The 13,511-nt window shown below is 41.8% G+C and overlaps 2 protein-coding genes across 2 annotated transcripts in view; both read left to right on the top strand.

The window, feature by feature from the left end:
- The window catches only part of mdn1 (midasin AAA ATPase 1), a 1,030,807-nt gene that overhangs the window by 222,580 nt on the left and 794,716 nt on the right, over nt 1-13,511 (top strand). The window lies entirely within an intron of this gene.
- Nucleotides 1-13,511, top strand: part of enah (ENAH actin regulator) — a 66,438-nt gene that overhangs the window by 31,728 nt on the left and 21,199 nt on the right. Inside the window, 3 exon segments of the mRNA XM_032542343.1 lie at nt 5,578-5,650; nt 12,170-12,351; nt 12,354-12,485. Of these exon segments, the coding sequence (XP_032398234.1) occupies nt 5,578-5,650; nt 12,170-12,351; nt 12,354-12,485 (387 nt within the window).

Consider the following 13,511-nt stretch of genomic DNA (forward strand, 5'->3'; position numbering starts at 1 on the left):
GTTCACTGTCTTTTTCTCTTCTCTTCACCTTTTGTCTCCTTTTTGTCATCTTTTTGAATTATTCCTTCCTTTGTTGTGTGTTGTCATTCATAAAATCTACTGACATGCTGTGGTAGTGTAGTGGTAAATATATCAAACAAACATATAGTGTGTAATATTTGATCTCCAGCTCATTATGCAAGCAACTAATAAATCGATCTGTCAGAATAGACTGAAAAAAACTGAAGCTAAGTGAGGAAAGAGCTGCAATGAAAGCTTGTTATAGAAGGTTGATGGAAAGCCATAATTGGCTGGGGATTTACCTGAGTGCATGGAGAACTTATTGATGGTTGTCTCTTCCTGTGTGACAGCCTTCAGGTCTGGGGACCAGGGAGGTATACTGAGATTGTTGAGAAGGTCCCACATAACATTAGGGTTGAGTACAGATTCAGATATGGACTCTAAACCTATTATTGATGCTCTGGTGTGATGCTCTTTGACCCTCGTAGCTGATTGGCTAGTATCTTACCTGTGTTCCTATGTTTGTAAAGATGTCTCCTGCTCCTGGTGTGTTGGGAGGAGGTCAAACTCTCATCTCAGTATCTCTCAGTACAAACAGCATTAGTGACACATAATCACAGCCACAGTCAGTAGAAATAAGGTTTACTTTTTGCAAGTACTGCTGTATATATTATATCAGCTTTTGTTTTTTTATTTCCTGGTGAGCTGGTAACTATTTCACAGCGACCATCAACCTCTTTGAGGTATTGCAGGGAGGCAGAGGCAGTACAGTGTATTTGTCAAAGGTTGGTGATGAAAGGGCATATAACCATGTTAAACCATCAACATTGGTCTTTTTCCCTGTTTCATAGTATTTTCAAATGTTGCTGGTGCTGACATGCAGCTGTGTGTTGACCATGAAGAGATTCTGAGATGTGACTGAATGCAACACCTGAGGAGAAGTGCTCTCTGCACACCTGTATTCAGACTGTGTTCAACACTTTCTGTACATGTATAGAATGGCACACGGAGAGTTAATCTCACCTTTGCTCAATTGGTGTGATCGTGCAAATGCATATTCACTATATACTACTGTTACAGTCTGCTAAGGGTTGGCTACATTGGAGGGAAATCATAAATGCCAGAGACTCAGCAAATAAAAGCAAAATTATTTGGATCGCTCAAAAAATTCTGGCTACTTCCCGGGATCTTAATAAATAATTGAAATAGACGCTGAGTATCCTTTATTGCACACACACACACACACACACACACAACTGGTAATGATATTGAGGGCAGCAGTGTTGTGTCCTATTCTGTATCCAGCATATGAATAATAGATTGGATCCAGGAAGTACAAACTGGCTGACCAACCCATCAAGTAGAGTCCCACCACATCCTGTACGCATATCTCTCTCTCTCTTTCTCTCTCTCTCTCTTTTTCTCTTTATCTCTCTCTCTATTTCTGTCTCTGCCTTTGTGTTGCGCCACTCTGTTTCTCCTCTTTCTTTATCTCTGTCTAGTTGTAATTTTCTGTCTTTCTCTCCCTCTCTGCCTCTTATGTATATCTCTCCCTCCCACTCTCCGTCCCTCTCTCTCCTCTTCCTTTGTTTCCCTCAATTCTAATCTGTTGGGGAGCCGGCACAAAGAACGACCACGCCAGGCATTTCAGCGTCATCTTTAAAGGTGTACTATCAGGATATTAAGACATCAAAGAATATAGAAGTTGCCCGGCTACTGCAGCAGAAGACGGCTCAATATTTGTGCAACTTTAGTTCATACCCATCAGTCTAAGCTTTACAAACCTCCAGCAGTGGATGATGCAGGGCTAAGGCTCTGGAAATTGAAAGAAGAACCTCCAAAATCTGAGCTATGGTTCTGTACGTGAGCTCCCAGGACTGTACCGGGGGAGCTGGGCTGGTGGGGGGGGCTGGCAGCAGTGTGTTGCTGGCACTGAGGCCTGGGAACGGGTCAGACGGGGCCCCACATGGACTGTGGCGCTACGTTTGCTGCCAGAAGAGGCCCACACTGACGCTGCCTTCATGTAGGTATACAAGAGGGAGGGGAACAGACGGCTATAGTTGTTTTACTGTGTGTGTGTGTGTGTGTGTGTGTGTGTGGTGTGGGTGTGTGTGTGTGTGTGTGTGTGTGTTCAGCTTTGCAGAGGAGATATTGAAAACAGTGTCCTTGTTCTCTGTCTGGTTCGGTCTGTAAATACCTCCCTTTAGCTTTACCTGATGCCTTCTCTCTCCGCCCTGTCATTCCCAGCAATGTGTCTGATTGTGTTTTTGGAACTGGGCCAAGTCTAAGTGCTGTTGTGTTGGGTCATTAAATCAATTCTGATCTTGTGAGAAGTTCCATTTGATGAGAAGGGAAAATGACTGAATTCACCTTGAGACTCAGTGGGTCTAGTGGCTGTTAACAGTTCCTTGTGTTAGATAATGAGATGTGTAATAGGAATGTCGGGCCTGTTTATCTGATCTTAAGTCTCCTGCCCTGTTGGCTGCAGCCTGTGTTCTGTCATTAGCACATACAGTAAGCTATTAGAGCAGACAGTAACGCAATTACACCCGCAGGCAGCGGAAGACGGAGACGAGAGACCATGTCAGCGATTACAGTCGCAGATATTGCTGTCTGTGGGCTTAATTCAATTCTATTTCTACTGAGGTAATAAGATGAGATGATTTGGATAAGCATGGCAGATAGAGAGCTAGATGTAGAAAAGGTTACTCTGTGTTAAATGGAGACGCTATGCATTATTAAAAATACTCCAATCTGATCTCTAGCTGAGGTCAGATGTTTCTACATGAGACATATGTTTATGTTTATTAATGTGAACTATGGGATGGTAACAGGGCATTGACTGGTGAGTGTTGTGAGATCATTTCATGGTGCCACTCTGAGTTATGGTAAAGAGTGATGTGTGATATAGATTTTCAGTAGAATTATGTATAGTATCAGTTTGTTGAGCCATGTGTTGCCAATGTGCACAGTGCATCGGTTTGATTTATGTTCTTACATTTTTTATTTTCTCTCACGATTGCTTCCCACTGCCAGGGTAGCAACTGAAATAAAAGGCTAAAGCAAGGACAGATTATGGAAAGGACAAGTGTAATTATGGTCAGCTCTTGGTCCTGACTGATGGAGAAGTGATATTGATAAGTGTTGTGATTTACACATTTACAGCTTCAGCTTTCCTTCCTGTTTAAAGAAGCAGTGACTATATTGCGTTTTCTCTGTAAAACCGTGTCTGTGTTCTTCATATTTTTGTGGAAATAAAGTTTGCTCTTGTTATATAAAATATGCGTCTCTGGTAGATGTTTGTGATTTGTCGCGTTGTGGAAACTTCGCCTCTTTAATGTGAATGCGCGTCTCTAGATTGCGAAACCTTGGGTTGATTGAACTAGTTGTTAACCATCGTTAACCATCGACACAGTTTATGCAGGACCACGGTTGTTAGGTTAGGTGAAGACGGGTAACTGAAATAAATCCAGGGCATGTTAATCTAGATTCGTAGTACAGGCCTCAGGTCCCATAAGAGATTTGTTAGTATCTGAGCTCAAATAATCAGGAACCAGATCCAAAATAGAACCATGTTCAGAACCCAACCTCCTATGAGATAAATCCTCACATTGAAAAGGATTTTACAGAAATTAAGTGATTTTAATTAATGTTGACAATGGACTTCCCAAAGATTTTGACCTCCTGACAGATTTATTCTAGGTTATATCTGGAATGCATTAGCGTTAGTATTGTCTGTTGACCCTCAGCTTCCCCTGAGGTTGTGTGCTGACTAGGGTTAAAGTAAAGACTCTTATGTAAATAATGGTGTCACAGACAGAGTTAGTAGACTAACAGCACTGTCAGTAGTCTGTCTACATCACACACAAACAATAATAAAAACTAGCATATACATAGCAATACTAGCATAATGTTTTTCATCAGTGAGGAAAAGTTATTTGTTTGATAAGAAATATTCACAATCTTTCTGTGCTGACACTAGTGGGGGCTAAGGTGCATTTGGTTCATCCTTGCTTATTTTTGCAAGGTTTCACTGGTCCTTTATGCTAGTAGAAATTCTGCATCATGTCACATGTGTCTTCTTTTGCACTTTTGCTGGTGGCAGAAATGAGTTCCCTCTGAGGATACAAAGGTTGTTGAAGTAAGGAGTTGTTTTGACTCAGATGCAGCACTTCTCCTGTGAAAAAGGTAGCTAATGTCAACACCAATGATGGTGTTAACCAGGGTCAATGTATGTGAGCATGTTGGTGTTCAGAAAGAGTCGTCAGGCTGGCAGCCCAGATTCAGTCTGCTTCATCTCTTTCTGTCGCTTCACACATTTAATACTAACTGCAGTCAAATCTGCTCTGCGTGTGTGTGTGTGTGTGTGTGTGTGTGTGTGTGTGTGTGTGTGTGTGTGTATTTCCTCTTTGCAGAAGCAGTTACTCAGTTCTAGGCTCATAGGTTGATATAAAGTGGATGAGAATCAGATGGAAACAGAAAGCTGTGTCGATCCTTTAGGTTAGGCCCTCATTAGGACTCCATCCTGTCTGTTGGGCTGTCTACATGACCAACACTACCACCTGTTATTTTAGACCTGTGCCAATGTTTGACCTTTCTTTGTTAAGTATAAACATACATTTGACAAATTTAATATTTGCTGTTGTAATTTTTGTACCTTAGATGTCCAACATATATCAAATTTGAATTGGGCATCAATTTCAATGCCTAGGTATTTGTAGCTACTAACCCTCCCAATTAGTATCATTAACAAGCTTGTTAGGGATCTCACTTTTATGAAACATTAGCACTGACAACACTTAAATGCAGGATTTTCACTTTAATCAGAGTATTTATTTCCTGTGTGGTAGTGCTACTTTCACTCAACGGAAGGGTTTGAATACTTTTTTTTATCAATCTCACATCTTTTTAGGGTTCCTGAGGTTAAAGGTTCTGAAATGATCACTCTTCTGCTCACGCGTCTTCATATTTACTGACTCTTGTTCTACAGATCACACAAATGACAGGTGACAGCTCCACATGCTAAAGACCCTGGAGAGCTACTGCAAGACAAAAAGGTTGTTGCCATGGCAACCGCAATGGGATTAAAGTAACATTAAACCGCGCTATAATAGGCTATCCTCTGACATTTCAGCAGCACAGTAAAATCCACAGGTGTATTTTTCTTGCAGAGGAATTTGAAGATGAACAGAGCAGTGTGTTCAGTGTGTGTTTGGCTTATGTTGCACTAAATGTAGTTTTTTTAATTTTAATAACACAGTGGCAACACATATTGCTTTCATTGATTTCATGTGTACAAACTAATATTTTTTTTTTTTTAAGGACTGACATGTAATGGGCTACTGTTATTTAAAACAAAGTCCAATGCTCGGTGAGCTCATGCTTCACTTATTTCCTGGTGTTTGGGATGTTGAAATAGTCAGTCATAATGAGGATGTCAGCTCGATGTCTAAAGGAGGGTGTGTTGTGTGTGTGTGTGTGTGCGTGCGTGTGGTGTGTGTGTGTGTGTGTGTGTGTGTGTGTGTGTGTGTGTGTGTGTGTGTGTGTGTGTGTTTGTGTGTGTGTCACCACCTACAGGCCCCACGTTGTCCAGACAGGGCCCCCAGGTTCAGAATGGTCCCATGCCAGAAGAGATGGAGCTGCAGAGAAGGTAAGGACCAAAGATCACATCCATTGGGGCCATTGAGGCACCATTGTTTCTTCTATCTGCACCCCTCCCTCTTCCACCATTTAATTTCTCTATTTCTTTTTCTTGTTTTCAATACCAATCTATCAGTGTCCCACGCACATGCACTCAGACAAAGCCTTGCATTCTTTTTCATCCCCATACAAGGCCACTCTTTCCCTCTGGTAATAATGAGGCTCTGGAACACACGCATACTTGCATACATGCACCCAGAGCTGTATTAATGGAGACCAGCCGTTGGCCAAGGTTTAGAACCTGTTACCAGAAAGCTTGTTCAAGGATTTATGAGAATGAATTGCCAACATGCAAACACAGGCGCCATGGGCATCTTGGACAGAACTATATTCACACACAGAGACACGTAAACATCTAACTTTAGTATCAGTTATGTGAGCCAAACAATGATGACTGATTCAGTAAGCAGGTCAGGTAAAGGCCAGCTGCGGCTCACCACATTGTAATGTGATGAATGCTAACGTAACACTATCATAATATAACATCAGAGTCAAGGAGAAACATCATGAATGCAGATTCTTCCATACGTGGCTTTGATGGTCCTCGTATCCAAACATGAGCGTTGTGTAAAGGGGCCAGTATAGTCCCACACCTCTCTGTCCCGCCACTTGGGTCATTTTGACAAACCAACGTCCACCTAAAGGTTTTATTAGAAGTTAGATTCTGTCCAGCATGAGGTATGCTAAAATATTGATTATTCTAAAACACATGTTCATTCTGTGACCCCTCAGACACACAGTCTCTTTGTTTCTCTCCTTCTATCTGTCTCTGTCATTCACACACATACACACACACACACACACACACACAGGTTTGTGGCACTATCTTTGTGGGGACCCATCATTGACATAATGCATTCATTAGCCCCTTACCCTAACCGTAACCATCACAACTAAATGTCTAACCTCAACCCTTACTCTCACCTTAACCTAATTCTAACCCTAATCCTTAACCCGTCTAAACCTTCAAACAGCCCTTTAAAGTTGTGGGGTCAAGCATTTTGGCGTCACAAAGCTGTCGGGACCCCACAAGTATACTGTATTCCCAGTTTTTGGACCCCACAAATATAATAATAGTAATAGAATAATAGTGCCAGCCTCTGTACCAATATGGAAAGAGGTCTGCTCGGGGATTCTCTGGCTGGACACAGTCAGCCCATTGTAAAAACCCAAAGCTTATAATGGGGAAAATAACCTGCCTAAGATGTTTGTCAAATTATGTGTTTGGCTACATCTTACTTCATTAATGCTTCTCATTATGTGTCACACTGAGCCGTGAAGCCTGATATGGAAGATGGAAGAGAAAAGAAAGAATTATAGATATGGATGAGTGAGATGGATGGTCTTTTCGGCCTCATTAAAGAAGATGAGGTAACAGTCCTCAGTGAGTACACGTGTTCAGCCACTTCCACAGTCATCCTCTGGCTCACTCTGTAAACATGGAGATTATTCACTTATGGAGAGGCTGGACTGTTCAGTGGTCTCTGTTGTGGAAATTATGATGCACATCTTCTTTTCCTTCTCACTGTCTGTACTCATCTTCCTCCTTCATCACTTTTCATGGAGACAGATGGATCAAGGAGAGTGGAGCAGGACGGCTGAGTGCAGATAAAGCACCTGTTCACAAAGGCAGGGTCCTACTCTCAGATTAAAAAGACATGAGCTGGAAATAATAGGCTGTGGTATAAATAGCTGTGTGGTGCGTGGGAGCAAGGCAGTGTGTGTTGGAATAGAGAGGAAATGTGTTGCATGGTCTTGAATGGAAGTGAGGATGGAGACATAGTAAGGACAGAGAGTGGGTTAGCTGTTAGCTTTTAGCCCGCACACACACACACACACAGAAACCTCTGTGAAACCAATGTGTGTGTGTGTGAGTGCGTGTGTGTATGTGCGCGCATACGCTTGGACTGGATCCTCACTACAGTATGGCCATATGGTCCATCTGGGCTCTTATCCATTCATGCAACATTTCCTGGTTCTGTGAGCCAATCAGGCGAGCCACTAAGTCCAGCTGGCCAACTGATTTGGCCAGACTTCAGTTTCCCTGGAGATTTAGCACAGTTGTCACTTGTGGTAAAACCTGAGTGTGACATAATTTCTTCTCAAGGCAACATAAAGACACGCGTTGCGTTAGTGCTATGCATGGATATTAATGAGCTGTTGCTGCTTAACGTTGCGCAGAGAAAGAAAAAACCAGAAGGGTATGGGTTCATGAACTGTTTCAAAGATGAGAGGAGTTAGGAGCATCCAACACTCTTTTTTGGGGCTGGCGTCAGCCTCGGAGTGAATGTAAACAGCTAGGAAAAGTTTGGGGAATTCTCTCTGGAGGTCAAACGGCCTGGGCGACACAGACAGAAGCTCACTCACAGTAACATTACAGCACCATCTGTGGTGGATGTACAAACATGCTCCCTGGTTCTCCCTACATGTTGCGTTCAACGTGAGAATGAGACTAACTTGCCTGGATGAGTGTCTTTCCTACTCCTAGAGGGGTTGGTGCTGTGTTAAACTGACTCGCCCAGAATCTGCATGGTTTCACATGTGCAGATGGCTTCCCCAAGACCATGCCGTAGCTTGGCGTCCGCTCCGTCCTTCCTTGTTTTTGCAGTTCAGGTTTTGAAGGTGTATTTACAAAAGTTTATGATGTGGGAAAACAAATTTCTTTGTCCTCATCAGTGTAGGAGTGTCTGGTGTGAATGTATATTTATATAGCACTACTATATACGCTATATAAGCGCTTTTACACACTTTCATACACTGTGGCCAAGGCTGCCGTACAAGGTGCCACCTGCTCATCAGATAAACACTCACACACATTCACACACCGATGCACAGCACCAGGGGCAACTCGGGGTTCAGTGTCTTGCCAGTGTCTTGACAATGACTGCAGGGCAAGGAATCGAACCACCAACCTTCCGATTGGCAGGCAACCGCTCTACCACTGAGCCACAGCCGCCCACGGGGTTTGCCATTGTTTCCAGCATCTCAATCTGTCATCCACACACCTGCCAATGACTGAGTTATCAGCATCACACACACGCCCCCTAACATCATGTATCAGTGTAAATGCATATCCTAACAGTTGTTTTGGTTCATTATGATGTTTTAGGTCAAATGGTTGGTTGGATAAATTGCTCAGCTATATCTCCACTGCAGAATTAATCATTTCATTTTGTAGCTAATGAATTCATCCCTAACGATTCAACTGAAAGAATGAAATGGTATTCAGGGTATTGCAAACCTTTGATGTTCATACCCTTTGACTGCAGATCCTATTATAACATTATTTGCATTCTGTCATGCAGCACACCTCCTTCCTCCTTTCTTGGCTCTTAATTTTGACAATAAGCCATATGATGTTCCATTATTGCCCCAAATCCTCTCTTACTCTACCTCAGAGTATCTTCAACTCTAGTGGGTTAATGCAAAGAGGAAAAGAATAAAATGTACATGTGCCTGTATGTCTATGTGCATGTAGGGATTCAGGCCCTGCCGCAGCCCACGCTCCCTTAGCAACGGTTTCCAAGGCAACTCTTGACAGGAGGAGAGTAAGACGCCAGTTAAACCGTGCATGAGGCTTTTCACAGCTTTGTATCCTGCAGTTTCCCTGCAAGGCAGAGAGGGACGTGGAGGGAAGAGGAACCTGTTTTAGGTCCACCCATCAGAGGCAGGAAATATGTAGACGGTGCAGGCAGGGGAGGTATGTAGGCGTCACTGCATTAGTCCTCTGGAAGTGACAAAATACATGAAACGATGCTCATTGCTCTTAGTTCATAGTAACATTGTCAGCTCTGGAATTGATATTATTATTTTTTTGATATTCTTCGATCAAATCTGTCTCTATGTCGACATGAATGGTGGCTGTAAAAGTAATTTCCAGTGGATTCATTCCAACAGTGACATACTGTAAATGCACACAAAAAAATTAATGTCCATAGAACATCTCCACCACTTTACACGTTTATGTTTTCAATCATTCTGTTGACATATTAGCAGACATAATACACTGTCACCCTCCAGTCACAAGTAGAGTATTAAGTTGTACTGACTAAGTTGTACTCAACAGGCTTCACATCACTTTGATCCTTATATTGTTTGCATTTTTATAACAACATTGCATAAACTAGTAATAAAAGAAGCCAAGTTGAATTTATTATTATCAAGAACAGGAACTATATATTTATTTTTCCCCGGTATTCTCATTATTTTCTGTTGCAAATGCAGAGCCAAAAGCCCAAAACCAGACACAGAGCTCTTGACAGTCAACAGTTCTGTTCAAAATCAATCCATCTTGTGCTTTACGGGTTATTTTTGCTTTCTGGATAAATCTTGACATTCTGAGTCTTGATCAGACCACTCTTGTTCCCAAAAGTCAGAATCATAAACCTGTTTTGACATACTAGGAATCTAATATCCTTAACGGCCGCCAATTATTGCAATGCAGCAAATAGTTATAAATAATGATTTATACCTGTCTTTGACAAGTCAGGTTTGTACAGCTCTGATGCTCATGTGCCCAATGTGTTCACACACACACACACACACACACACACACACACACACACACACACACACACACACACACACACACATACACACTCTGATCTGCCTGAATAGATTTTACTACTGTCACAACATTACATTAAGCTATATGAAGATGTTCTGCTTTTACAGTGCAGAGGATCCCACAAGGAGAATATGTAGTACAGTAGTATATAGTAGTATATAGTATTACTGTAGACGAGGGAAGCCCCTCGAGGAGACCGGATAGAATCCTCAGAGACATAACCACGCCTCCATCAGCCGTAAATCCAGTGTGCCCCTGTGTTTCTGTAATTACATTAATGGACCACTGAGACACCGTGAAAACACTGTATGTGTGTGTGTGTGTGTGTGTGTGTTAGGTCAGCATGGTGCCATGAAGTGTATCATGTTATAGTTTCTCTGTCTCTTCATCCATCTCTCTATGTTGATGGAGAAAGAGACAGTCCGATGCTATGCTCACCCTCGTATTAAAAGGTCAGGGGAGTAAGGTAGATGGAGGTTTAGCAGACATAAAAAAGAACTTTCTGAAATCTCCTTCACACCTTTCCCTTGCATCATATTGCTCATGATAATCCTGTGAAGCTGATCGGTGGATCTGAGCCCTTGAGCTCTCTGCAGCCATGTCACAGCTAAGCTCTGTGGGTTTGAGAGAATCAGCTTTGGTGCTACCTAAATTCACTTTAATAAGGCAACCAAAGGTGCATTAGGTAATTACAATGATAAGATCCTTTCCACTGGGTGGAGGTGTGTAAAGGAGGGCATAGAGAAGGATGACCTTTCTACTTGATTGTTAAAATCTTCTGCATAACATATTTATTGACTGACTTTCATAGATTAGTCATCTTCTTTGTTCAAATTTCTTTCATTAAGCACTTTATAATGTTGAACTTTGTTGACACCCTGGTACAAACCATAAATAACTTTTACATAATCATGACAGCTCAGACTAATGTGGCTCTGAATGGAGCCGTACCCAGCAAACACTGAGACGTTAAATGACGGTTGTTTTAACGTCCAATCAAAATATCCTTTTATAGTTAAAAAAATCCAAAATGAAAGTTTTGCTGACGTCGGAATGTTACTTGGCCATCTATTGGACATCCTTCCTGGACGTTCAAGCATGGCCCGATCTAGAAAGCCCTGAATTCGAATAAGAAAAGGATTTATTGCCAAGTAAGTAACACTTAGATGGGATTTGCCTTGATTGTGCGTACATAACCATATTAAACATTAATATGAAATAAACACACAATAAATACAGAGATAAATATGTATAACAATAAACTTCTGACTCTTACAAACAACACAGAATGAGAAGTATGTGACAGGAATCTAATTTTGATGTGTGTGTGTGTGAAAACTCTGCTGCTGTCTCACACATGCACCGTCCTTCTGCTGACACCCAGTGGTGTAACCTGGATCTGCAGCCACAGTTTGCACATGAAAAGCTCCCTGAATACACCATACTTCATCATCTTTAACATCACATGAATGATTTGGCATCAAATAAAACACAAATGAAAACACATTTGGCCTCTGTTTTTTTTTTTTTTGCTCATACACACAGTGTGCGGCAGTCCTCGCTGTGTGTTTTTAACAGTAACTGCCTGTGGGTCAACACCGACCACACTAATCCTTTTTTTTCTCATTCTTTACATCTTTACTTCAATATTATATATATTTCTGGACTCTGGTCTTGAGTAACACAATTTATATTGTGATATTTCACAAGACACAATAGATTCATATGTTGTTAATGTTGCATTAATGTGTTTTCTCCTCCTCTCCTCTCCTCTCTTCTCCTGTCTCCTCTCCTCTCCCATCTCTTGTACTGTCTCCTCTCCTGTCTCCTCTCCTCTCTCCTCTTCTGTCTCCTCTCCTCTCCTGTCTCTTCTACTGTCTCCACTCCTGTCTCCTCCTCCAGGCAGCTTCAGGAGATGCAGAGGCAGAAGGAGATGGAGCGTGAGCATCAGGAGCGAGAGCGTCAGGAGAAGGAACGCCTGGAGCGAGAGATGCTGGAGCGCGAGCGTCAGGAGCGTGAACGCCAGGAACAGGAACGCCAGGAGCAGGAACGTCGGGAGCGTGAGGCGCAGGCTGAGCAGGAGCGGAGCGGCTGGAGCGGCTGGAGCAGCAGGAGCGCAATGAACGGGAGCTGCTGGAGAAGACTGAGAGGGAGCAGCAAGAGCAGTTGGACAGAGAGCAGCAGGACTGGGAAAGAGGCAGACGCATCTCCAACGCCGGTGAGTGATGCACCCACACACACAGTTTCAGTCTGAATATGCAGAGTTTTGCTGATTAATGATATGTTAAAACATAAACCTGTTCTTGCTACTCTGAACAATCGATTGAAACATGTCTTCAGCAGAGTATTCTTATGCAAAGAAAATACTGCAAGCCGAATCTTTGAATAGGAACCTTTATGAATGGAGGTAGTTTCTAGTAATAATCTTGTCTAAAAAATGGGAAGCTGACTCTGGACTGAGTTGTGTCCCCATTCCCTAAACTGCATTCTAACTGTATCATTCATCAGTTAATTAATTAGTATATCAATCTTAGTGATGTTTTGCCTCCAAATGATAGAATACACGCTCCAGTGCATTTCTTTCAAACATTAACTTGAATGACACGGCCAATTACGTTTCTGCTGTCTTTACAAAGATGTTTTACCGCATCCACAATTTGCTTTAAATGTTGCAGCTGTAAGCAGGTTTTCCACTCCCTTTGTGCATTGCATAGTTTGCTTCATCAACACAAAATCAAACGATTTTCAATTTGCAGAATTAGTGTTGTGAGTACGTTTTAGGGTGACCATATATTGATTTCAAAAAAAGAGGACACTCGGCCAAGCCTTGAGACACAATTTCAGACAGGCTTCTCAGAGGTTAATGAACATGCTTTATAAATTCTATTCAATTCAATTCAAATTTATATATATAACGCCAAATCACAGTAATCTCACAGTGCTTTTCATAAAAGAGTAGGTCTAGACCGTAATCTGTGATTTTAATTATCACAGAGTTAATAATAATTAATTGTAATGAATGATTGTGCCTCAATGGTACAAAAGTAACTTATATAATAAAGTATGTAACAACCTGTAACAAAATAACAGCTCTTTTCAAATAAATAAATATGAAATAATGTTCTAAAAATGACCTATTCTCTGTCATCTTCAAAATCCAGCTTCAATTAAATATCTCTTAAAACCTTTTCAGTGTAATGGCATCAGGTTTTTTGGTGTCCATGTGAGCTTTTAGATCTCCAGC

Source organism: Etheostoma spectabile, chromosome 18 (assembly GCF_008692095.1).
Source record: "Etheostoma spectabile isolate EspeVRDwgs_2016 chromosome 18, UIUC_Espe_1.0, whole genome shotgun sequence".
NCBI lineage: Eukaryota > Metazoa > Chordata > Actinopteri > Perciformes > Percidae > Etheostoma > Etheostoma spectabile.